Here is a 25,559-nt window from a genome sequence, read left to right on the forward strand (position 1 = left end):
TGTAGTTGTACCGGTAAGTAAATACCAGGTCAACGGTCCTAGGCTTCAAAGTGTCGTGGCGCTGAAGTGGAACGGCGGAAGTTACTGCGTGGATTCTCGAGATTTTGCGAGAACTAACCGCCAAATTTAAAACCGTCCCTCTTCACGAAAACACGGGGTGAAAGAACTGGAAAGAAAGTAACGTTTCTGTAGCAATTTTCCGATTAGCATGCGAAAACAATGGACTCGCACACAGAGGTAAGTCACAGAACAAAAATTAGAGCCACTGATGGCTGTTAGAGAGACAAGTGCCCGTTTCATTTCGAGGTAAAGTTTTGTCGCACGAGCACTGGCTCGATCAGTGGGTGATGTTGACTTCCATGATTACTTGTTCAGTGCGAAGAGTAGAAGAAGTAATGGGTGAGCGCTAAAACAACCTTTTAAATCATTGGAAAGCTTAACATTCTTAACGGCACAGTGTCTCATGCAGATATCAGAACGAGAACTCAGATTATGGTGCGGACTTCCTCTCCTGAAGTGACCAAGGCAACACTTGTTATGCTCATCTGTATGATCTTCTCTCCACCCGTTGTCGGATTGATCATTGTTGATCAACTCGTCTGACTCTCATGCTCAGATTTATCATGTCACGTGATAAAGTGAAGTTATGGCTGATTTAATCAGCCTTTCAGGTTTCATTTTGCTCACACAAATCCACTGACTGCAAGGAAAACTTATTTTTTCTAATTCACCTCTTAACCTTTGTCAGCCTCCAGCAAAAATTCAAACACCATTTACAGGCAATGGACATAAGTATTCGTTACTTCCAACATGGCGTCACGCTGCATGACATTTTTATCCTAGTAACTTCAATTGTACTTTCAAGGTAAAAGAAGATGTATCTTACCTCAGTATTTTGTGAGATTGCCTTTCATGTATATGACTTCCTGAATTTGTCCTGAGATACTTGAAAATAAATTTCTGACGTACTCAAGAGGTATGTTTTGCCACAGGCGGTGGATTTTCAACCGCTGGTCTCAATTGGCGATGTCTGTGACCACTTCTTGAAAGTTTCATTTCAGTCTAAGCCAAATTGGATGATATTTAGACAGGGGGATTGTGCTGGCCATTCAGTAGTCATTTTATTCCATAAATTCACACACTGCATGAGCTCTATGTGCAGGTGGATTATCATCCATGAAAACGTAATCATTATTAGGAAAATGGCAGGCTATAACAGGCCATAAATTATTATCAATTATATCAATATATTTCTGACCATTTATGTTCCTATCTACCGATACTAATGTTCCAACACCACTGTAACAGACACAGCCCCAGACCATTAAAGTTACCTTCTTCCGAGATGGGGGCAGACAAGATGGGGACTGATGACTTCATAAACACGATTGTCCGTCCCTATCACTACTTGAATTTTGTCAGAAAATATCACATTTTTCCACTGTCGATCATTTGTCTAGTTCCTCCTCTCTTTACGCCTTTTTACTTGCTTTTGACACAGTTTTCTTACAAAATTGACTCTCCGTCCCCTCAATTAGCTTGTTGGTCACATCTGTCGACTCAAACTTCTGTTACATTTCACAAGCCGAATAACAGATGTGTGATCTCTTACTGTGAACATTTTTTTTCTTCTGCTTCGGGGATTGTTTTCAATGTTACCCTCTGCTCGAAATTTACTTAAAATGCTGGTAATTGTTGTCCTGGGAATCCCAAACATACATGCCAACTCTGATTTACCTAGGGTATAAAATGATGCTTTTCAATCATTTCTTTTCCCCTCATACTCAGCTGTTTGCCTTTCCTAACTATCTTGTCAAACAGTGTTTACAAACAAACAGTAAGAGCGGACGATGATATGAGGTCATGAATCTATTCATGACAATATATAGTCAATATATATAGGTTTGACATATTTCTATGTATATAGAGCTGAACATAAACACATTCACTTTACGAAGCACAATGCCGCAACGTTATGGAAGTAAAGAATAATTATACCTATGTCCACTGACCATACATGCAACAGCTGAGGTCACGTGATGCTACCAGTCATTAAACTAATTAATGCACTAAAACAAAGTGTATAAAGGAGAAGCATTTTACATTCAGTGTTATTTGGGAGAAAATGTTCTTACTCTTTGTTATTTAGGACAAGTATATTTAAAATATAAAAACTCCTACCAGTAGGCATATTTAGTAAATATGCGATTTTAGTCAAAAGAACTTCAATTACATGTGGAAAGGAAAATTATGGTTTTGAGATGAGTGAAAAAGTTGATGCCAAAAATGATTTTTCTCCCCAAATATAATAATTTTCAGGTATTTTCTTTTCCCTTCTATTTAATATATACTTCCTGTCATTGGTTGGAAATTTGGAAAATGACATCAGTGATGAATTAAGGGTCAGCTTATTGCCCCCATTTTGGCTCTCCCTCCACCCCCACCTCTCTTCCACAGTTATTTTGACAGCTATCACCGTACAGGGTACATGATGTTAACTGTGTCACCTACCAACCACTTTTTCCTTAGATGCACTTGTTTGGCTCTAAGTTGACTGAAATTTGTAAAATTAAAAGAAGTAAAAATATGGTTGCAGGACATAATAGAACGAACAAAGGAGAGGAGGGAACTTCTGGCGAAGAAACTGGGCGAGACTCCAGATCAGGGACCGAGGAAGCGCAGGACTCCGCTTGTAGATGATGTTACCCAAAATATGCCAGAAATACAGATTGACCATGCTGATGATGGTTTGTGACAGTTTTCTTATTAAAGTAAAATGCCAGCTCATAAAAATTGTTATACCGTCATCCAGCTCTTTTCAAGATCGGTGGAATATAGGTTTTGTACACAAACCCAACAATAATCTTGAAGGCAGTGCCTGTTGAAAATGACATACTTTGCTGATGCTCCGTCGATATTCCACACAGCACTTTCTTGAATCCGCAGCAATATGTCACAGGTTTGAAGTCAATTACACGTACTGCTGTCAAGAAATATGAAGGACATAAAGAGATTCCGTTATATTTAGATGCTTGATTCTTAATTTGGAATTTTATGTATTATGTGTATACTTTTCTGCATATATGTGACATGTCAATTTATTCCAGATTCTCCCAAACGTCATTGTGCTCGAGGAAAGCTACAGGAGATCAAACCAGACACTCCTGCCATTAGCTCCGTCAAATCACGCATGAATGCACTAGCCAGTCAGCGACATCAGTGGTCGGCAGAAAGTGGTGAGTGTACCTCTTTGCTTTTGTTTTCTTGTATTTGATTGGGTTTAACCCCACACTCACAAGAGCTTATTCACATTGACAGTCAGGTGAGTCTGGTTTAACAAAACTGGGCAATGCCCATAAAAAACCATCACCATTTGGCAGGTATCTGACAGACTTTCTGACCTAAAGCTACAGCCCTTGTGTATGTAGGGCTTTCACAGATGATTTTGGCACTGTCAGGTCTTTAAGGAGTGTATAGCTTTAATATTTCATTATGTAAATCATCTTCCAAAGTATGCTGAACTAAAATGATCTGTATGTGTTATTTTGAGTGAATGAGTGAGTGCTTGGGGTTAAATGTCATACTTTACAATTTTTCAGTCATATGACTGAATCCTTAGGTGTTATTTTGAAGTTCAGAACAGAGTTAACTAGGTTTGTTTAATGCCTGTGGTTTAATTTTTGGACATTTTGTCAGGGCATAACGATCACTGAGGTTGCTTGGACATCAAGAGTCGTGAATTCACTTTGGTTTTGCTCAGACACAAAACTGTAAAAAATGGTTGTGACACATATGATGTCTTGAATCCTCTTGATGTCTTGGTCAAAGAATTCCTCAATGTTGCAATAATTGTCTCCCCAATTTAGTTGAATTTCTGTGGAGTTGAAAAAGTTACATGGCCAGAAAAAAAACATGTAAATTGGAAAAAAATAACATAAGTTTTAAAGTTTCAGTTATGTTTGTCATGAGATCTTTGATGAGTCATTCGCACAAGTTAGTAAAGGTTTTGTGTGCATGACTTATAGGAATACACATTTAGGTTGTGCACGCAAGATCTTTGTTCCTTTGTACGAGGTCTTTGTTAGTTCATGTGCAAGATATAGCAATTACCTTGTGCTCAAGATCTCATGCACGCAACATAATTGTGTATTTCTATCAGTCAATTATGTCTTAAGTGCAATTTATTTAGAAACATATCTGAAAGTTTCAAAAAGTTTTTATGTTTTTTTTTCTATTTACAATTTTGTTTCTAACCATATCTCTTTTACGGCCATGTATATTTCAGACTGTCTGATATAAATATCAGATTTTCAGGAGAGTCAGTTTCCATGTCTGCTTTAGAAAGTGGATCTTGCTGTCAGTGATACAATTCAAAAAAGTCAACCTATTTCAATCACCATGTTAAACGCACCTGTGTTCATATTGAACAAAAATCTGATACAAATTAATGTCTTTAAGTTTTGTTAAAAAAAAAAAAGAGAAGTGAGAAATGCATTTCTAACCTTGTAAAGAGAAAAGCAAGGATGTGGTGAAGTTTTATTTGTGGCAGTAATATTTGAGTTCTCATGTCTCTGTTTTGCTCTGATCTATAACAGGTGAAGATTCTGACAACTGTCCCCCTCAGGCCAGACGGGCTTATGACCCACCTGCTGCAGAGGTGAGTTCTAACCCTCCGTCAAGGAAGAACCGGCTGGCTAATCTGGCACAGACCATCAACTGCTGGGAGGACGACCTCAGCCATCCTACAATCACGTAAGTTGGAAGATGTTCTGCCGTCTTAAATAGATACAATCCGGTTCTTTATGTAGTGGATGAAACCTTTTTTAATGAGCTGAAATGGTATTAATGATGAAGCCTGGGCATCTCCACATAAATTTCAAATCTTAAAAAAGCTTTCGATTCTCATACTGGGATCTTTATCAAATGAATACAGTTTATTTCAAATATGAAAATGGTGAAATGTGTCGATACTAAGCAGCAAATAAGTTGTGGTGTTTGTTCATTGTCATTGTGCTGTGTGACATTGTCATTATATTGTGATGTCATAACTTGGTTATGGGTAAACACCACAACAGATTGTGCTGCTGGTACATGTATCTACACAGTCCATTGCATATTCTGTAATTTATTTGAAATACCTGTAAATGTTATTCACTGGATAAAGATCTCTGGCATGAGGATAGAAAGCTTGTATAACGTTTGAAATTTATATGGAGATGCCTTGACTTCATTATTATCACTGAGCACACATTTTAATCTTGTACAAGTCTGAAGTAGGATATTTTTTTTTTCCTGTTGTTTCTGAGAGCCAATATTAAAATATTTTTTACAATGCATGTCATGTTTGGAGTGTTCGAAATGGTGGTGTTAGATTTTTACATGTGTGAACAGTTTTATGAGTAATGTACATATGAGTAATGTTATATAATTTCCTTTTCAGGAAAGAAGAGCCTCAGAAACCAAGATGGAAACCACCCACTAAACCAACTGATGTGTCAGAAAATCAGGAGAATATCCCAAGGCAAAGAGACAGAGAGTTGAGTGGCCAGCGAAACAAGGGGAGAGCACCTAACCCTCCAAGTCAGGCTCCAGTCATGACCAAATACCAAGCTCCACGTGCTCCACCATTACCAACCACAACAGCTTCCAGTGATAAATGGTCAAGTGCACAAGCAGGAAAATCACCTAGACCCCAGGAAGCTCCCAGCAAAACAACCAAGATGGTCTCCCCTGCCAAACCGGTTCGCTACGAGATTCGTCAAAGAGTAGATCAAGCTCCAATCAATGAGCAAGAGTTACGTCGTTCACCGACATCAGGAGAAGAAACTGATGAACCAACAAAGAAACCTGTCATGGAACGCAGGGCTCAATGGGCACAGAAAACTACTGCCTCGCAAAAATCTGTTGATCCTATCCAACAACCCATCTCAGCAAGGTTTGCCAAATGGGAGGAGAGAGTGTCCCAGACCCCAACAAAACCTGTGGTACCTCGAGCTCCAGCACCACAAACACCAAAGCAATCTGTTCTCCCACAGAAATTCTCATCAGCCAGTAAGGCAACTGTTGCACCATCACCATCAACAAAGTTCATTGGAGAAAAGATGTGCAGCTCCGAGACAAAGTCAAAACCACGAGAGAGGGAGTCCGTCGATCCTGCGAGCAAGCCAGTGTCTGAAAGAATGGCAAAGTGGCAGAAGAAGGTAGACGGAGACAAAATACAACCACAAGAAGACGAGCCGACTGCGTATTCTGTGACTGCACGCATGTCAGCCTGGGAACACTTGTCATCTTCCAATCAAGTCAGCCACGCCAAAAAAGTTGAACCTGGAAACTCTCCTGCTAAACCACCAACAAAAACGCCACCTTGTTCACCAGCGACCAAACCGAACACCTCAGCCATCAAGCCAGCAACTGCGAAAGCAACCACAAACACAGGGGAAAAACAGACTCTAAAACCACAGAAAAGTTTCGCAGAAAGCATCTTAGAGAAAGCTAATGAAATTCGCTCTCCATCAGCCACCATGGAGAAACCGCCCCGTTCACGACCGCCAAGTGCCCCCAAGGCAAAGACACCCCAGAAAGTCACAGATGATCCAGTGGATGAACACATTCCTGAAACTAAGGTACGTGTTTGAAAATGCTTCCAGTGTTGATTCAAGTTGCTGTTTTTTGGGGGTTTTTTGGTCATTTTAACAAACATAATTTGAGTAGCAAGAATGAACACAGGTAAACATTTGCTCAAGGCCACACTAAGACATGTGGCTGAAGTGATTTCAGGTAATATTCATTAGATCACTGCCGTTGAGAGCGACATGTATTGTGTTGTAATTAGGGGTCCACACACGTAGTCTTCCGGGACACTCATAGTTTTCGTTCGGATTATTATTATTAAACAGATTTTGTGAGCAATATATACCCTCGACCAGTTGGCCGATTGACTTGAAACTTTGCAGTAAAATTCACCAATACCTGAAGTTGTGTTTTTTTTTTTATGGAGGCCATATTGGATTTTAGATGAAATAGTTTTCTTGCTAAAAACCGCTTTGCAGTTCTACTTAAATATACTTTTGCTGTCTACGTGTACAAACTTCAGCCATCTTCATATACAATGAGGATTGGGTTTCCTCCAAAGATGTGGTTTTCAAGCAAGAAAGATGTGCTCTTTGAATTTATCTAAAAGGCATCTCGAGGAAACAGTAAAGAGATTTCCTAAAAGATTACACTTTTACTAACTGTCTATGAAAATTTCAATTTTAAGAAGGTGCTGTCACCAACGAATGCAAGTTGCGCAATGAAGACGATACACCAGCGTCTGATGGAGCAGACGACTCACAGCACCCAGAGTCAGAGCATGGCCGAGCGTATGAGGCAGGAGAGGATGCAGGAGCTGACAAATATACAGAACCGCTGGCAGAACGGTATACTGAAGGAGGACAGCTCAGACACTGACCAACATGACCAAGCACAGGTATCACTTTTATACAGGGCTCAGAAATATGCTATTTACAACAAAAAACAGGGGATATTCCACACTTCTTCGTGTTGATATTTCTGAAATCTAGAAGGATGTGAATCTAGTTGTTGTGCATTTCAAAATTTTCATTCAAACTTATCAATTTCTGCACATTTTGCTAATTAAATGACAACTTAAACGTCCGAGTATTATTTCCTTTATCACATACAGGTCTCTGTGTTGTTGATAAACTGTTTATCTGAACAAATAATTTGAATATTTAATAGCTTTAATATACTTATTGATATCATCAACCTTTTGTAAAAAATATGAGTGGCTACTGTTTTATGTGCTCTTATGTGAACCCTGGTTAAACTAGAAGGTGGGGACATCTGTGGTCGAGTGGTTGGCATGCCAGCATGGTGCTATATTAAAATGTTGTAATCCATCTCATGGTTTAACAGCTGAGACTTTCATATTATGATAGAAACTGGCCAGGTACAATGTCGAGGATATACAGTGGGTTCTACTGACTTCTCAGTCTCCACTTTCCATAACTGCCATTATATCGTAATATTACATTATTCTCAGAGTTCTGTTGACAGTGGCCGAGGTGAAGCCTCACACCAATGCAGGCGCTGTGAGTTCAAGTCCATCTCATGCTGGCTTCCTCTCCTACCTTAGGTTGAAAGGTCTGGCAACAACTGGGAGATGGTCGTGGGTTTTCCCCCGGGCTTCGTTCGGTTTCCTCCCACTTTAAATGCTGGCTGCCATCATATAAGTGAAATATTCTTGAGTACAGCCTTAAACACCAGTTAAATAAATCAAACAGATATTGACCTTAGTGGTTTTGAGGTTTGTAAAGTAATATTTGATGACATTTGTTTGTCTCAAAATAATGCTGTAATATTGAGAAATGTGTATAAGGCAAATCTAATAACAAGGCATGTCTCATCCCAGGCTAACAAGGACCACTCCCCACCCAAAATGCAGAGACTCTCTGATATTGCCAATTCAAAGGAGGCCAAGAAAGATGCTATCCGTGCAAGAGCCAGAGCAGGTATGCCCAACAAAAAACTCTGTTCTATTGATATTAAGAGTAGCTTAGACAGTGTACCCTTATCTTGAGATTGTCCTCACTACCATGAACAAAGGTTGGTGGTTTAGCCCAGGATATGCAATTTCCTCTACCCATGGAATTGATTGCTATGGTATAGTGTTTCAAAAAAAGGATTTACAGAATTAACTTCAGCTGTCTTGGCTTTTAAAAGCTAACCACTGACTTATTTTTTCCGCTACATGTCCATTTTCCTTGTAAACAGTGAGAACAGGCAAAGCCCATATTTGTAAATGTTCTCTTTCTTAACTAAGCTGAGTATTAATTCCTGTGCTTAATACATAAAATGATGTCAAAAACAAAGGTTGTGTTTCTAAGCCAAAAAAAGAAAATTATGCCCAATTTTTTGTTTTCTTTTAACTTTCATTTTTAGGGTATTATTTACACCTGCTAATTACCCCAATATTTTATGCATATTTTTTGTATATTTTTCGTCCATTGTCAGTTTTTTTCCCCGTAAATTATGTTATCGTTATCTCCCTTGGAACCCGGCTAACACTCCCTGAAGTGACCCAAACCCAGTGAACTGTCGTTGCCATAGTAACAAACCCGTGCATATTCTTTTCTGCTAAGATTTTTTGAGTTCAAGCAAACAACGCATTTATTTATAGATATTTCCCTACCTTCAGGGATAGTTTGTTGTGCCAGCATCAGTTTTTCTGAAAAGTGTGGGATGGTTTTGGGCATTAGCTTCTTCAAATTTCCACAATGTGATATTTCGACAGTAAAAAGAAAATGAAGCGATCCAACTTTTTCCCAAATAACTGAGTCGGAGTGCTCTTGCACTGTAGAACGTCTCCATGAAAGTCACAGATACTTGGTTCAAACTGATACAGTTGTACAACGCATGCTAAGTGACAGTCTCCCATGGTTTATAAATTTACATTGGTCTCTGTTCACTTGCATTGCACATGATTTGTTGTCGGCTGGCTGGTAACCCTGTATACATATGTGTACAGTGTAAGCAAGGTGACATGCGATCAGACTCTGCATGGCTTCACTGGGCCGACTGAGTGCCCCCAATCCCCCTACCCCCACCCAGCACTCCTTATTCCCACCCCCAACCTGCCTCTCACCCTATTCAGTCTGGTGCTCACGAGAGTTCCATTTAACAGCGAACAATGTTGTCGCCACCACTGCAAGCTACTTAATGTCACCACTGGGGCTATAAGAAAACTGAACTTTGAAGCCATTTTTCCCCCAAAAACTTACAGGTCCTAAACTGCACATTAAGAAATAAAACTAAAGCGTTTCATGTATCCTTTAAGGACAGGAATTCAGCTATAAATTTATTCTATATACATGCCCATATTTGTAACTCCAAAGTCCCTTTTTATGTCTATCTGTGTTACACATGTACCTAATATGTCTGATTGGTACATGTATAAAGAATATTGTCCTGGTCTAGACAGGCATGGCTTGGCAACCTAACTAAGCTTTAACTGTGCACACACCTTTTGTGTCTCCTGCTGTGCACATTTGCTTTGAATTTTCTACTAATTTTTTTGTAAAATATTTATGATTGGAAAATTGAATTCAGAACTTTCTCAAGTCCTATATTCAGGGAGGTCAATGTTGGTATTTTTATTTTTATATCTAAACTACCCAAAAAGTAAGTTTTGTCTGCTCAAACCAGCAACATACATCAAGGAACGTGTTACTTTAATGCTAATTTTCTTTTTACAAGTTTTGCGGTTGTTGTACATGTACCTGACTTTCCATTGATATGCATTTTCCATTTCCTTTATGATGGATAAAGATTATTCTGAAACCTCTGATCAACATAACTCATTGTTTTTGTCATAATTGAAATTATTTCATAGCAGAGGAAACTTTATTTTGTTTTACCTGGAAGACCTAATTATTGATAATACCTACCTAGTGTATATTAACCAGAACATGTACTTTGTTCATCACCTTTGTTTATGTCTGAGGTCATTTGCTTGTGTTCTTTTCACACATCTTGTTGCTGTTAACACTAAACACTTAATGATGAATTAACTGGCATGAACACTGCTGTGTCCCTTTTCTTTCTTTGTGCATTTATTTATTTTTGCTTAGTAATGCCAGTATTGGGAACAGTGATACGATAGATGGATAAAATCTGGCTGATCAGATGTTTCTCTTAGATGAAAAGTTGAGTTTAAAACTTCAAAAATGTGTTTTCTTATGTGATCAAACACAATTAAACTACACAACTTTAAGATGCAGAAAATATAAAAATTACACAAAGTTCAGATGAAATATTAGTCGTAAATCTGGTATTCAATATTTTTTTTGATTTTTCTTAAGAAAGAAAAGACACTTGAAAATAATTTTTGTATGGTAGGTATTTGGGACCATCTTTTGGCATATATTGTCTTTGTATAATAATGTTATAAATGAGGATGTAATGCATGTTTAATAGATATATATGCACTAGAATTTGGTCCTTTCAGCTAACAAATGTGTTCAACCTCAATTTTTGATCATATTTATAAATGCATATGCTTGGATATTAACGACAAATTTATATTCAAGTAAATTTATTAGACATGCATCACGTCCTTATTTAGAACATTATTATGCGATGAAGATAATTACCAAAAGGGCGCCCCTAATACCCAAATATTTTCAGATACTCTTTTTCTCTTGAAAAAAAAATTGTAAAGGATATTAAAATCCATATTTGCAATTAAGTTTTCATGCTCTTTCATCAGATTTTGGCATCATTTTTTTGTTTTCTTCTCCTTTAACATTAGAATTTGAAATTTTACTAAGCTAGTATAATTGATAGATGTCATAAGTCTGCATTTTATTACAGCCATAATATGTGTTAGTTTATCATGTAGATCAAAATTTTAACTCCTTTTGCCTTCACACCACACTGACATCTCCCTACTAACTAACTGTTTGCCTTGTTTGCATGATTAATTGGGTGTTATCGGTAGGTTTTGTTTTCTGTCCTCTCTTTCCGTGTTTCATCAGACTTTGAAGGCAAACTGGCTTCTATGGGTTTTGATGTATCTAATGAGAGCCATGGCTTAGCCAGTGTTTCCTTCCGTAAGTCTCGACGAAATGCTGTTGCAGAAAGTACCAGCAGTCAGGAGAGTCTTGAGGGTCGTCCCCACCCATCATCTGCAAGGAAGCCCACACCACCTGCCCCCAAAACACCCCAGTTCTCATTGCCCACCAAAGGCATTGAAAGGAAGCAGAACTGTACAGAGGGCAGTTTACTGCAAATTGTCCGCAAGGGGTCAAATGCGAAGTCTGCACCTCCGGTTCGGTCAAAATTTGATGACGGGTTTGATAGTGATGGTGGCGAGTCTACAACCAGTTCACGCCCAAAAAGCCAGTGCTCGATTGACTCAGACGTTCTGGACACACAGGATGAGACAGACCCAGGGGAATCAGCCCCTCACTATGGCAGCACAGGCACTTTAGATTCATTGGATGCTGACAGCAGTTTTGAGCGTTTCAAAGGGGACTTTGAAGAGCCTTTGGATGATGCTGATGTTAGCCTGAGTGCCTTTGTGCCGGCCTCTGTACGAAGACAAAGCGTCCTGCCAAACGCTGCAAATGAGGGTGCACTTGATCGCAAAAGCCTAACAAGCCAGAGCAGCGCTGAGGATCTACAACCTGTACGCCAACAGGGTGGTGATCGCTATGTCATCCACCGCAGTGTTATAGATGTGAAGAAGCTCATGCAGAACGCTGGCAATGTCCACAGCACCACCAGTCTGAACAGTAATGTCAGTACTAACAGTGAATCCTCTGTTGGGGAGACCTACGAGTCCAGACGAAGATATTACGGAGAGTCTGAAGGAACAGAGACAGAGGACGACGATTGTCGTGAAGAGATGGGAGATTTCCTGGATGAGGCCATTGATGATAAAGCACCAGTGGCTGCTCCGGTAAGTCTATCTTATAAATATTTTGAGAGAAATTTGTCAGGTCCTTTTGTAATCTGTTGAAACAAAGAACCTGTGACTGCAATGTACAGCATTGCCTTTCAATCATGAGTTTTTTACATGTATTTTAATTCCTGTTACAGGCTTTTATTAAGAGCAGTTTTTGGGGGTTTATTTGAATAATAATCCAAGTTTGCAGTTACGTTCACAACATCTGTAAGTGTCTTGTGTGCCCAGAAGGCCTTCTGTGGGTATTTTGTTTTGACACAGACCTGTTGATTGGGCTTTGATAACAGTAAGTTGTTGATGATGCTCACATGACCATGAATGTTTTTTAACACCTGTTAAATACCACTTGTTTTCCCCCAATATACATGTAGTGTGCATTTCTGTACCTCACATGTGAGAAAGTATGTGAGTAACTTGCCAAAGGTGGATGGTTTATTCCGGCTGCTTTGGTTTCCTTCACCCATGAAACATGGGTGTAACTGAAAAATTCTATATATAACATTAAACAGTAATGTAACAGATTTAACACAGGGCTCTCATTTGTGTTTTAATTGTGCAGCGGAAGCGGAGAAGTCACATGATGGCAACCAACAATTCAAATAGTGCTACATCTGAAACAGACTGTCCTTTAGTGTACAGCATCAGCATGTATAGATCTAAAAGGTGAGATTGGCTACCTAATTCATCTGCTACACAGACTTTTTGGGGAACTTTGATGTGGAATGTCTAGTTGTTAAAAAACTTCTTCATCTATTCCAGTTTAATTTTAGTTGGGTACTTATGTAGTGCCCGTTTGGGTGCCATTTTCATCTGTGTACAGAAGTTTTTCTCCTGTGTAAAAGTGGCCTCCAGTTCTGAGATCACAAAACTGACTTAAACATAATTCTGACTTAGTCTTAATATATAATTCCTAAATTTGAAAGCTCCTTTTTTTTTCTTAAATTTTGTATTAAAGTGAAAATTCATAAAAGTACATGTACATGTAACTCATACATGTAGATCATAGTGAAATGACCATATGCTTTAATATGTAAAAACTCTTAAAACCTCATGAAATTTTTAAATTAGGAAGTAAAAATTAGGTTATGCCCCAGCTGAACTAACTCAGCAGGGTTGGAATTAAGGTCCGATGATGGTAACCTGTTTACGGGTTGCCACTTTTTCATGTGTTGTAACCCATTATATTATACCACCCATTCATTCAATACTAGTATATGTTATTGATTAGTTAGAGCTAACAGAATATTTTTCTGCAAAAGCCCATAATGTTGTTCATTGTGCCTTTCCCGTAAAAAATGTTTTACACAATGAATATACCTCATTGTAGAATAAATAATTCGTTTTGTTGAATAAAGTACACTGTGACACATTTAAGAATAATTTTTGAATGGCAGACCCCTGTTGTGATGTTGAACTGCCACCTAGCCTACTTTCACTGGCGTGACTCGTGCTGCAAACAGTGGATGTTGTTGTTGTCGATGTTTCTCATTTCTCAGACTTGACATGTCTTGTCACATTGAATTTTTGGACATAAGTTACGCCATCCACATAATTTATGAGGGACTGCAGTGACTGTCCACTAATGCCTCAAGTCTCTGCCTCGCCGCGAAGCTTGGAAATATGTTTCAAACATACTCGGAGTCTAGTCAGTCGTTTGTCCTCAGTCGTTTCAGAAGTCCCATGAAAGAAATGTTTTTTTAGTGACAGACTCAGAAGTTGTCCCCTTACTTTTCGACATTTTCACGGGAGATCAACTTATCATTTTACCCGACTTTCACTGGTTACATTGAAGTCTTTAGTATGGAGGCACGTTTAATACCCGAAATACTATGTAGATTGGATATGAGCGCGGACACTTGTCTTACAAAATGCTGACAGAATTTAAGTGCCGGAGTAAATCAACTTAAATACGTCTTGCAGTTCAGATTTTAAAGGCCTTTTCCCTGTGAGCTTAAAATATTTGAATCTCAGCCTTAGCTTGTGGCGAACGGGCGACTGTTCCCCATAATAATCCCAACCCTGCTCAGCCTGAAGGTATTCATCTTGGCAGTTTGGGTTAAACATAAATAGGTAGCTGATATTAGTATTGTGCATGACAACTTCAATATTTCTAAGGCTGTACTCCATTTCCTCAAGGTATAACCGAGACACACGGCCACCTCCCCGTATGGTGATCAAGCGTTCTCAAGCACCTCAGGAGGTCGTGGAAGAGGACTTTGACATGCCTGCTACTACCCAGTTCACTACCCAGGCTCAGAGGCAGACCATCCACGAAAAGATCAAGGTGGGTAAACTTTATTATGTCCAAGTTGATCAGGAATCAAACATTCTGTAGGACAGTTTCACCTAGTCTCTGACTAAATGTAACAAAATTCAAACAGGACTTCACAGTTTTTAGTTTTACTACTTTTATAAATAGGGCCGTCTCACAGTAATGCTGACCACCATTGTGTTTAAGTGAAATATTATTGAGTACGGTGTAAAACACGTATGAAATAAATACATTTTTTAATAGGGACCAGCTTGAAGTAATTTTTTCAACCTCTGTATTAAAAGCCACTCAAAACAAATTATAATTGTGTTCTGTCCTTTTGATGAAACTTCAAGTACATGACAAATACATGTGCCTTACCTTTACAGGAACTGACAGAGCTGGCTAACCAGGAACTGAGTGTGATCAAGCAGACCAGCAATGCCCTCAACCAGTGCTGTATGGGCAACTCTAGCTTTGCTGGCTCTGCAGAACAGGCAGAATGTAATAGGCTTCTGCTCATTTCATGTGAGTAGTCATTTATATTTTGTAGCTTAAATGACGCTTTACCAAGCATTACCAATCATAATCCCAGTGTGGGGAGGAAAAGTATACATTACAGTGTATATGACTACATTTGGTGACGTACAGCATTTCAGAAAACACCACAGAAAAGGTCATGAAAGTGATTTTGTGTGATGAATAGATCACAAAAACAAATAGATGGAAGTCCACATGCGGTTATGGGGAGGCGACATTGTGAGTGCTAGATACTTCCTCTGAATTCATTGGATGTGCCACAGCAAAAGATATTCTAGAGACCTCTTACATACAAAAATGCATGAAACTTTCGTGCAAAACTAGCATCTTTCCTGTTTGTACCTGATAATGATCACCATGGATTCTTCTGTTCATTGTCAGTGATATATAACAAGTGTTTGTAAATCGTGGACATGTTGTGGGGCCTTAGTTACAGTCAGGCTAAGCAGGTTATGATTCTTGTGTGGCCACTCGCACGATATATTGTTCATAAGATAGCTTGTCTTCCGTCCTCCCCTCCCCCCTCAGATGTATATACATTTATCTAAATGTTGCATGGGAGAAGTTTGTCTGTAATTTACCAAAGGTCAATGGTTTAATATGAGCAGTCCAGTTTGCTCTAGTCTTAATTACCATACATTATTGGAAAATATATAGGTGGCAGAATCATCCGACCGCTGTCACATAACCTCAGTGCCTCGGACAGAAGACCCAACTTTACATAACTGGACACAAATCACGGAAAAATAGTCCAATTTCAACCAAATGACGTTAGTTCAGACGTTGACACATTAAGTTTTACACTGGTGTATAGATCGGCCCACAAATGTGCATTCATTTGTCTACACGAAGCCGGAAAGCCGTAATACCTTGATTGGCTACGGTCTATGGGATTTATGCGGCATTCCCTGTTTTTTACACCATAAATGCACAGCTGTCAGTTCAGTCTGCCCCCATCACTTGTAATCCATCAGCTTTGCTCTGAATGGTCATCGATTTGCTTTAATAAAACCAGTCACAGGTAAGCTTGTATCGCCCTGACAGATGCGATTTTTTGCGAAGTAAAAAAAACAGGGAGTGCATCATAACTGCCGTAAACCGTATCCAATCAAGGTATTTCAAAGTTTTTTTATAAAAAGAACATTTCACTTGGTCAATTATGTCCAGTTATGTAAAGTTGAGTCTTCTATGTACCTTGTTACATGTATATATATAAGGTATAAACAACATTTGGACGATTCTGCCACCTATGGGCCATGCCAAGGGCTTTATTTAATATAACTGGTGTTAAATGTATTAATGTTACTTGCTTAGGCCTTGTTTTTCAGTAAAAATGGAACATAGTCTGTGTATTGTTATATTGTGTCATGGTTAGCATGATTATTTAAATATTGCAGCTTTGGTAGAGCAGACAGGAACCATAGGCATATGATTTATTCAGTATGATGTTTAACACTGATCAAATTAAGTGGTTTGATTGAAATAATGCTGAAGGCTTAGAGAAACCATAACACAACAAAACCAACTTGCTTGTTTCATCAACTTTCACTAACATTCCCACAAAACATGTATTCAACAGTTTAAATTTTACCATGAAACATCCAGGAATTTTAGCAATAATGGGCTCGAAAATCAAGGAATATCATTGAATTTTAAAACCTCATTTCTGTATGAACCCTGATAAGAAACCTTCTGAGAGAACCATAGGGTGTAGAGAAATAATCTGCACAGTTTTGTGAAGCTTGCATCATTCTTGACTCAAACAAATCAGTTTTGATGTCATTTTCCTAATAACTGTGTGCGTAAATTTCACTGAAAAATGTGCTTTAGAGGTCGAAAAGGTTTATTTACAGCAAGTAAAATAATCTGAAACAAGACTACAACCAGGTGTCAGCAATGTTATGTTGAACATAAGACACTGGACCTACATTGTAATAAGCAATTTTTTGTGTGTTCATTATTTTTTCATTTGTAGTTTAGATCTGAATTTTGTGTTTCACATTTAGGTGTGCATTTCGTGTTACACAATTAATTTGATTGTAAAATAGCATTATCTTACCAGCTAACAAAATCTCATTGCGTTGACTAAGATTGCCATTGTGTTGACAGCTCAGAGAAGGATGGCGTACATGTCTGAGATCCAGCGACTGAAGGATGAGAGGAGAGTAGAGGAAGGATCCGGGGGACCCAAGGGCTCTCTTACCATCAGCGAGATTAGGCTGCCTCTGAAGAGAGAGTTTGTCACTAAGCTGGGCACTTCAGCCGGTCAGTTCACACTTCTAGTCACTAGTTGTTAAACATAAGCACCCTGATCAGTAATATCAAGCTGCCTGTGAAGAGATTTTGTCACCAAGCTGGGTGCCTCTGCTGGCCAGTTCACACCTCTAACTACTAGTTGTTATACACAAACACTGATCAGTGATATCAAGCTGCCTGTGAAGAGAGGGTTTGTCACCAAGCTGGGCGCCTCAGCCGGTCAGCACACACCTCTAACTACTAGTTGTTATACTCAAGCACTGATCAGTGATATCAAGCTGCCTGTGAAGAGAGAGTTTGTCACCAAGCTGGGCGCCTCAGCCGGTCAGTTCACACCTCTAACTACTAGTTGTTATACTCAAACACTGATCAGTGATATCAAGCTGCCTGTGAAGAGAGAGTTTGTCACCAAGCTGGGCACCTCAGTCAGTCAGCTCACACCGCTAACTAGTTTTTTTATACAAACACTGATCAGTGAGATTAATCTGTCTGTGAAGAGAGAGATTGTCACCAAGCTGGGCACCTCTGTCGTCCAGTTTACACCTCTAGTTTACCAGTGCAGTAGAGTCGCTGAGGTGTTCTTGAGACATCTGGAATGTTGGTTTTATACACAAACCCAGCATGTTGAAGGAAGTGCTCAACATCATCACTCTAATTTGCATAACACTTCTACATCTACCTGTCATCAACAATACACCCTGTTAGGAGGAAGTCAATCAGATAAACAGTTGTGGACACAATAGAAGGCTAGACTTCCATACAAACATAGAGATTTCTCCCTTTGTAGTTGGAGCCTCCATGGCTGAGGTGGTGAACGTGCCAGCGCAGCGCAGTGCAGTGACCCAGGAATCTCTTACCAATGTGGTTGCTGTGTGTTTAAGTCCAGCTCTTGCTGGCTTCCTTTCCGGCTGTACGTGGAAAGGCCTGATATCAGCCTGCAAATGGTTATGGGTTTCCTCCCACCAAAATGCTCTTCGCTGTCGTACAAGTGAAATATTTTTGACTACTGGGTAAAACACCAATCAGATATATAAATAAATAAATAAATGTTTTGTAGTTTATAGATGAACATTCTATAAAGACTCGCAAAGACTTTCCAGATGTTAAATCAGAAACATGCCTGTTTTATCTAGCCACATTTAAACCTGACATCTGATTGTATGACGGTGTGACTTGAATTCACTAAACAATCGGGTGGTGTTGTTCTCAGAAGTAACTTTTTATCATCTTTTGCATTACAGATAGCGCTGTTCATTATTTTATCATTCTGATCCGTAATGGGTCACGGATCATTGTCACCGAGATGTTGTCAACCCACGACGAGAGGATGAGGGGCAGCCTGGACTTCCCTAACCACATCAACCTTAATGACATCACAGGGGACTTTGAGGTCCAGTTAGAGCTATATGGAATGGTGACTAAACCTTTTTAACAAGTACATACAGGCATACCACAATGTTTTGTTGAAACAGCCCAGTTCTGAACTCTTGACTTGACAAAATGTCATTAAAACCTGCAATTATGTTCTTAAAAAATCACCTGGGCAAGTCTTTTTTTTTTCTCCAAGGACATATTACATTAGTAATTGACTTTGATTGTGTAGACCTGACTTTTTGTTACTTAAATATTAAATAACTTGTCAATGATAAAATGTGAAAAGCAGGAAAACTTTGATCTTAACCATAACCACGGATCAGTTTGTAACGGTTATTTGGTTGATGGGCGGATTGTTGACTTTGCTTTCCAGGTTGATATTGTGCATTAGTCCCGCATTTGATGCATTTTGTCATATTTGTCTTCAGTCCATTGTAAGGGAGGTGAACTTGAAAGACAAGAAGAAAGCTAAAACTCCAAAGAAGAAGAAGGAGTTACGACCAGGTGAGATGCTGGGAAAATTTAAATGAGAGAATTTGTTGAAATTCTACGCCTGTCCTATTGCAATGTCAGTTTTACCTAATTCAAGAATACGTGGCTGTGTCAGTGTGTCTGTAATAGTTAGATAACTCAAGTTATTCTTGTACACTGTACATGTATGTTAATGTTAAACTTTTGGACCAGGTGTTTAACACTATGGTATCTAAATAAAAAAATTTTCAAAAGTCAAGTGACAAGATTTTCTTTAATATAAAATAACCACTGGATTTACTGACCAGTGATAACGTTGAATTTTATTTAGTGCTATAGTTCATGCTGGCTTCCTCTCTGGCCATACGTGGGAATGTGTGCCAGTAACCTGTGGATGGTGGTGGGTTTCCCCTGGGCTCTGCCTGGTTTGCTCCTATCATATTGCTGGCAGCAATCACACTTACAGTTGAAATAGTCTTGATTATGGTGTAAACTACTTATCAAATGAATAAACAAATACCTACATACAGTGATGTGCAGACCAGTGAATGTAGATCTTGTGATTGACAGTTCAGAGTCCTGGCGGTCCTAATGCTGTGATGACATCCAGTTTCAAGCTGATAGCTGTGTTACCTCTATCCATGAAGATGATGGACAAAGCCTGCTTCAATCTTGACAAGGTGAGAGAACTGTGTTGTATATTTTACTTTCCCATAATGTTCTGTTCTTCCCAATTTTTACGCTATCTGAATTTCTTTCCAGTATTTCTATTCCTTTTCCCATCACCATGCAATTTCATCTCCAACTTTTCTCTTTTTTAAGAACTGTTTGTGTCTGTCTTCTTTCCTCAGAACATTATTAACAGTGTTACCGTTGCATGCTTGCATTCGTATATATTTTTTCCTTTTCATTTCTCATGAGCTCTTCTTTTCACCATGTTTCAGGTTCCATATGTGTCTCCCATATACGGCACCATTTACATGAGACTGAAGTGTACCAAAGAGGCCAATGTTCAGGAGAGAGGCTTTCTGGTGAGTTGTGTTTTATGGCTTGGACATCACCCATCTGGCTTAATTAAAAAAAGGATGAGAATTTTCAGCTGATCGGGGCCTCCGTGGCTCAGTTGGTTAGCGCAGTAGTGCTATGACCCAGGAGCCTCTCACCAATGCGGTCACTGAATACAAGTCCAGCTCATTCTGGCTTCCTCTCCGGCCATTCCTTGGAAGGTCTGCCAGCAACCTGCAGATGTTTCCTCGGTCTGCCCGGTTTCCTCCCACCATAATGCTGACCGCTGTCATGTAAGTGAAATATTCTTGAGTGCGGCGTAAAACACCAGTCAAATAAATAAATTTCAGCTGATCAGCTGATTTTTAGGGATCTCAGAATTTTCAGTCTCTAATCTTTAAACTAAATGGCCAAAATTAACTAATTTACTAATGAGGGTCAGCTTGTAGAAGAAATTTCAGCTGATTTTCAAGAGAAAGATTCTCTTGCCTACAAGCATTGAAATTTTCCTCCAATGGACTGATTTCAGACTATTCTGTTTAAAATGTGAAAAACAAAAAGCAACAGACTTCATCAAACCTGGTGATTGCTAATGTAATATGGAGTTAGGATCAGGTATTTTCAGACTGTCTTGAGACACTTATTTCTGACATTGAATTCCCATGACTGTACCAAAATGAATGAAGGAATATGGCTTAAGGTCACTGTGGCCGTGTTACAACCTGACATAATGCTCTACAAGAGACATACAAATGGTTTGTTGCTTTAGCTTGTTTGCTTCTGTCCACAGACAATGTTTGAGGATGTGAGTGGGCTGGGGGCCTGGCACAGAAGATGGTGTGTTCTCTCTGCCAACAAGATCTGCTTCTGGAAATACCCTGATGAAGAAGGCAAAAAGGTAGGAGCTGTTTTATTTCTTTGTTAACCTACAAGTTTAAATCTTCATCATTTCTGTTCATGGTTGAAAAGGCCTAATCTAGGTTTAAATTAGGTAAACAGTCAATAAATCTCCACTAAAAATATTTGTAAAATTATCCTCATGATTTGAAGGTTAGCCATCAAGCTGTGAAATATACGATATATATGATCCAGGACAAATAGTGATGTAATGGTAGACCAACACCTTTTGTGACCTAGAATTCCCTTTATGACCTAGAATTCTTGTAATGCTCTAAGAATGCGTACTTTCCAAGTTACGAAAACAGCCTAGTGCAAAATGTTTTACTGCATGGTAGTAAAAGAGACAACTTGTCTGTCTTTTAAAATGGTAATATGGATATACAGGCAATACTACCAACAAGTCAGCATTACTTTGGCAATACTGGATAACGAAGCATCACTCATTTGTTGTATCTCGAAACTTGCGAGTTGCTCCTTTATTTACTACAATTAGTAAGACCTCTTAACAAAGATTTCTAGATTACCTTCCAATGTGGTATGTGTAGGATAATTTCAGTGCATTCAGCATGTTGAAAGACGTGAGAATGAACCAGACCAAAAAGGCCAGTCCACCAAGGGACCTCACTTTGCTCTCATTATATTTATTTGTGTGATTGGGGTATTTCGCCATACTCAAGAATATTTCACTTATAGGATGCCGGCTAGTGTTATGGTGTGAGGAGTGCTTTTAATATATACCCTAAATGACTTCAAATTTTGTCAACAAAAGGACATTTTTAGAAGCAAATAAATGCCACAAAATATTATTTTTGATGCTGAAACTTACAATTTACCAGTAGAATGTCATCCCGTTTTCCAAGCAAACCTCAAAACACCTTTCTTAAATCAATAGAACTCAATAGAATCAGGAAAAATGGGCAAGTTAGTCATGAACGAAATTTGTGGTCATTTAGGGTAACTGAAAAAACAGATATTGGGTTATATTGTCAGTTTTTCAACTGTGAGTTCATCTTTCTCTTTATCTTAGGACCCCATGGGCTTCATTGATCTGAAGCGTTGTATCACAGAGAAGGTTGGGGTGATGCCACGAGACATTTGTGCCAGACAGCACACGTTTGAGCTGGTGACTGTGAGACAACCTCGTAAAGGCGAGCAGGATACTCTGGTCTCCAAGACATACAGCACAATGACTACTCTCAAGTAAGTCTCTGGTTCAGATGCAGATGCATTCAGTGGTATTGTTTCCTCACAATATTTCACTGGCTCATTTGGCTAGTATAAGTAGAGCTGCAGCTGGTTGTTTTGGTACTTGTTTTGGCTGAGACATGAACTCGGAAGGTTTATCAGTCCCCATGATGGGAAGTGATTTTCTCCAGCCCCGACTCAGTCCTCAGTGATCTCAGGAGTGAAATACTTCTTTAGTACAGCCCTAATCTAATTGTAAATATATCATTCCAGGCTTCTAAGCACCGAGGAATTGCCCAATAAAATTTTCCCACCTTTCAACCATGAACATGCCATCTTGAGCACTGGCTGTGCAAAGATTTTCTCTTTTACCAAAGAAACACAGTACTTCACCTAAATGTAACACTTATTTAAACTATACACATACCAACGTATGTTAAATGTTTGAGCTTTTGGATCCTTATGGTACTTCAGAATAAAATGTGTTATTGATCTCTATATTTGCAGACACATGTTATCGGCAGACACAAAAGAGGAGCGAATCTTGTGGTGTAACAAGGTGAATCGGGCCCTGCTGAATATCCGTACATGGCATGCAGACGCTGCCCGTCCCTTCAAGCCACAGGCTGCTGCCAGGCGCTGAAAGGAGAGACAACTTCTACACCATGATGCACACCATAACGTGCATAACACAATATTACAGATGTAAGGATGTACAATGATGATATTTATGGCTGATACCGCCTTGGTCGAAGGGGGTTTGTTGATCGTTTTAATGTTATACCCAACATGTATATATCATAACATAACATTTACACCAAAATGTGAGGCAAGCTCTAAAATTAAAAAGTTGCTCTTTAGTGTGTTCTAAACTCGACAGCACTTGTTTGGGTGGTTTAATCAGGTGTGAGGGGAAAAAATGCAATTTTATATAATGAACAAAGCCGTGTTATAAACAGAGCAAAACCTCACGATCAAAATCCCTAGCAGCAGGTAAAATCATACATATTGAACAAGTTAGGTTTATAGGGCAAATTTGTTATGCTACGTGCTTAGAAATGTAATGACATAGTGCTTATCTTTTCTGTCTTGTGTTGGGGTTTTACTTGAATTTTCTTAATTAATGATAACATCACATGTAAACTTTGCTAAAATTTGTTTTTTGGGTTTTTTTTTTTTTAATTTGATGTACAAACATAGTTGTAAGAATCACCAGTTGTATAATCCTACAAGTAACTAATATCTGTTACTCTAATCAGGATCAAACTTTCAAAGATAGAACGCAAAAACATTTCTAAAATAAGTTGATAGTATACTATTGATAAAAATAAACAAAGCTTATTTAAACAGTGTGTTAACAATACTGCATGTAAGTACCAGTGATGATTTGTGATGGTTAGGATGGATGACAGAAACACAGTTAAGATGTGATTTTGGTAACATGCCTATACAGTAGTTACATATTCATTACAGTTGTCTTGAAAACTGCATAATTTACAACACACATCACATATTCCATTTTACTTATTTAAAATTATAATATATACTCAATGCTTACTTTTTACATGATAATCTACCACAGATGTCACTTTCATTTTTTTTTTTAATGTAAAATTTGATTACAAAGTACAACGATGTTGTCATATGTGGAGCTATGTTTGAAATAACCACATGGGTGTTGTTTTTAATCAACATCATTTTTATTGTTTAGCTTTTTTTATCATTGAATATTGTCATTCTTTATGTAGCAATATTGAATCATGTCGGTGATTATTGTGTGACGATGATAAAGCGTTAGTACATTTTCATCTAAAATATTATTGATTATCGGAAGGTTACTGGTACCAACTATAAGTACATGTATATAAATAAACAAACTAGGGGATTCATTATTTTTTTAGAGGCTAGAGGTTCATGGTGCACTTGTTGTCAAAGGTCTGAATGAGAAGTTGATAGATGCCAAAATGGGATAGTTTCTTGTTTGATACCACTCGCTGTAACACACTATTTTCGCCTGTGTATCCATGCATTTACACACATACCCACCCCCCATATACACTGTAACAAACCATGTACATGTATAAATAAACTGTAAAGACCACTTTGGTGTTAACTGGCATTGTCCTTTCTCCTCTGGGTGCTGTATTATCTCTTCATCTTGACAAAAACACTGCGTAGAGAAGAATAGCAACTCCAAAAAAAGACAAATCCTTCATTTTAGTGTTTGACAGAGGCATTGACCTTGAAGAAAAAGGGAAAAAGACATTGTGACCATTTGTCATGCCTGGTGTCCTCACCTTCAAGACAATTTAACTTTCTCATGCTTGGGATGGTCTGTCAGCAACGTGCTGATGGTCATGGGTTTCCCCCCAGGCTCTGCCTAGTTTCCTCCCACCATAATGCTAGCCGCTGTCATAAGTGAAATATTCTTGAGTATGATGTAAGACACCAATCAAATCCATAGATAAATCAATTTAACTTTCTTGCCCTATCTGCCAGGTGTGCTGGATTATCTCTTCATCTTCACCAGGACTACTTGATTGGCTCTGGTGTCATGCCTAGTATCCATCACCCTTCAGATAGTGTTAACTTCCTTGCCCTTTCTCCTACATGTGCTTGATTATGTCTTAATCTTCACAAGGCTGCAGTGATTGGTTGTGGTGCCCTGTCTGGTGTCAAGAGGCTTCAGATAGGGTCGACTTTCTTGTCCCTTCTCCTCTGTATGCTGAAGTGAATTATTCTTGAGTAAGACGTAAAACACCAATCAAATCAATAATTGAAGTGGTGAAAAATAAGCGGTCACCGCTGGTGTGGCCGGTTGGGGAACCTATGAATCTGACTGGTTAAAGGCCACTGGTCTTCCATTAGTATTGTGTGCATATCTGAATGTCACGTGTGGAAGAGTTCATTGTTTAATTCTCAAATGTCTGTTTGCTTTTGATTAATTTTTACCAACCTACCTATATATATGTTATATTTACCATTCCATTTAAAGTAAAAACAATATTGACTCTCACCAATGCGGTCGCTGCGAGTTGAAGTCCAGCTCATGCTGGCTTCCTCTCTGGCCGTGCTTGGAAAGGTCTGCCAACGACCTGCGGATTGTTG

The 25,559-nt window shown here is 38.8% G+C and overlaps 1 protein-coding gene across 1 annotated transcript; it reads left to right on the forward strand.

Annotated features, from left to right (window-relative positions):
* Window positions 1-39: 39 nt before the first annotated feature.
* Window positions 40-24,459, forward strand: LOC135475389 (anillin-like). Its single transcript, XM_064755261.1, has 19 exons — window positions 40-237; window positions 2,597-2,747; window positions 3,108-3,236; window positions 4,596-4,752; window positions 5,441-6,623; window positions 7,259-7,468; window positions 8,414-8,513; window positions 11,640-12,463; window positions 13,029-13,132; window positions 14,606-14,753; window positions 15,110-15,248; window positions 17,370-17,525; window positions 18,758-18,930; window positions 19,319-19,394; window positions 19,932-20,041; window positions 20,306-20,392; window positions 21,157-21,264; window positions 22,294-22,466; window positions 22,959-24,459. Exons 1-19 carry the CDS (start codon window positions 220-222, stop codon window positions 23,092-23,094), a joined length of 4,182 nt encoding a protein of 1,393 aa, XP_064611331.1. The 5' UTR covers window positions 40-219; the 3' UTR covers window positions 23,095-24,459.
* Window positions 24,460-25,559: the final 1,100 nt, after the last annotated feature.

This window comes from Liolophura sinensis, chromosome 9, assembly GCF_032854445.1.
Source record: "Liolophura sinensis isolate JHLJ2023 chromosome 9, CUHK_Ljap_v2, whole genome shotgun sequence".
Taxonomy (NCBI): domain Eukaryota; kingdom Metazoa; phylum Mollusca; class Polyplacophora; order Chitonida; family Chitonidae; genus Liolophura; species Liolophura sinensis.

Coding starts and splice junctions, on each gene's coding strand:
- LOC135475389 (XM_064755261.1), top strand. Junction 19,395..19,931: donor GAAGAAGGAGTTACGACCAG/GTGAGATGCTGG, acceptor TGTGATTGACAG/TTCAGAGTCCTGGCGGTCCT. Junction 22,467..22,958: donor AGCACAATGACTACTCTCAA/GTAAGTCTCTGG, acceptor CTATATTTGCAG/ACACATGTTATCGGCAGACA.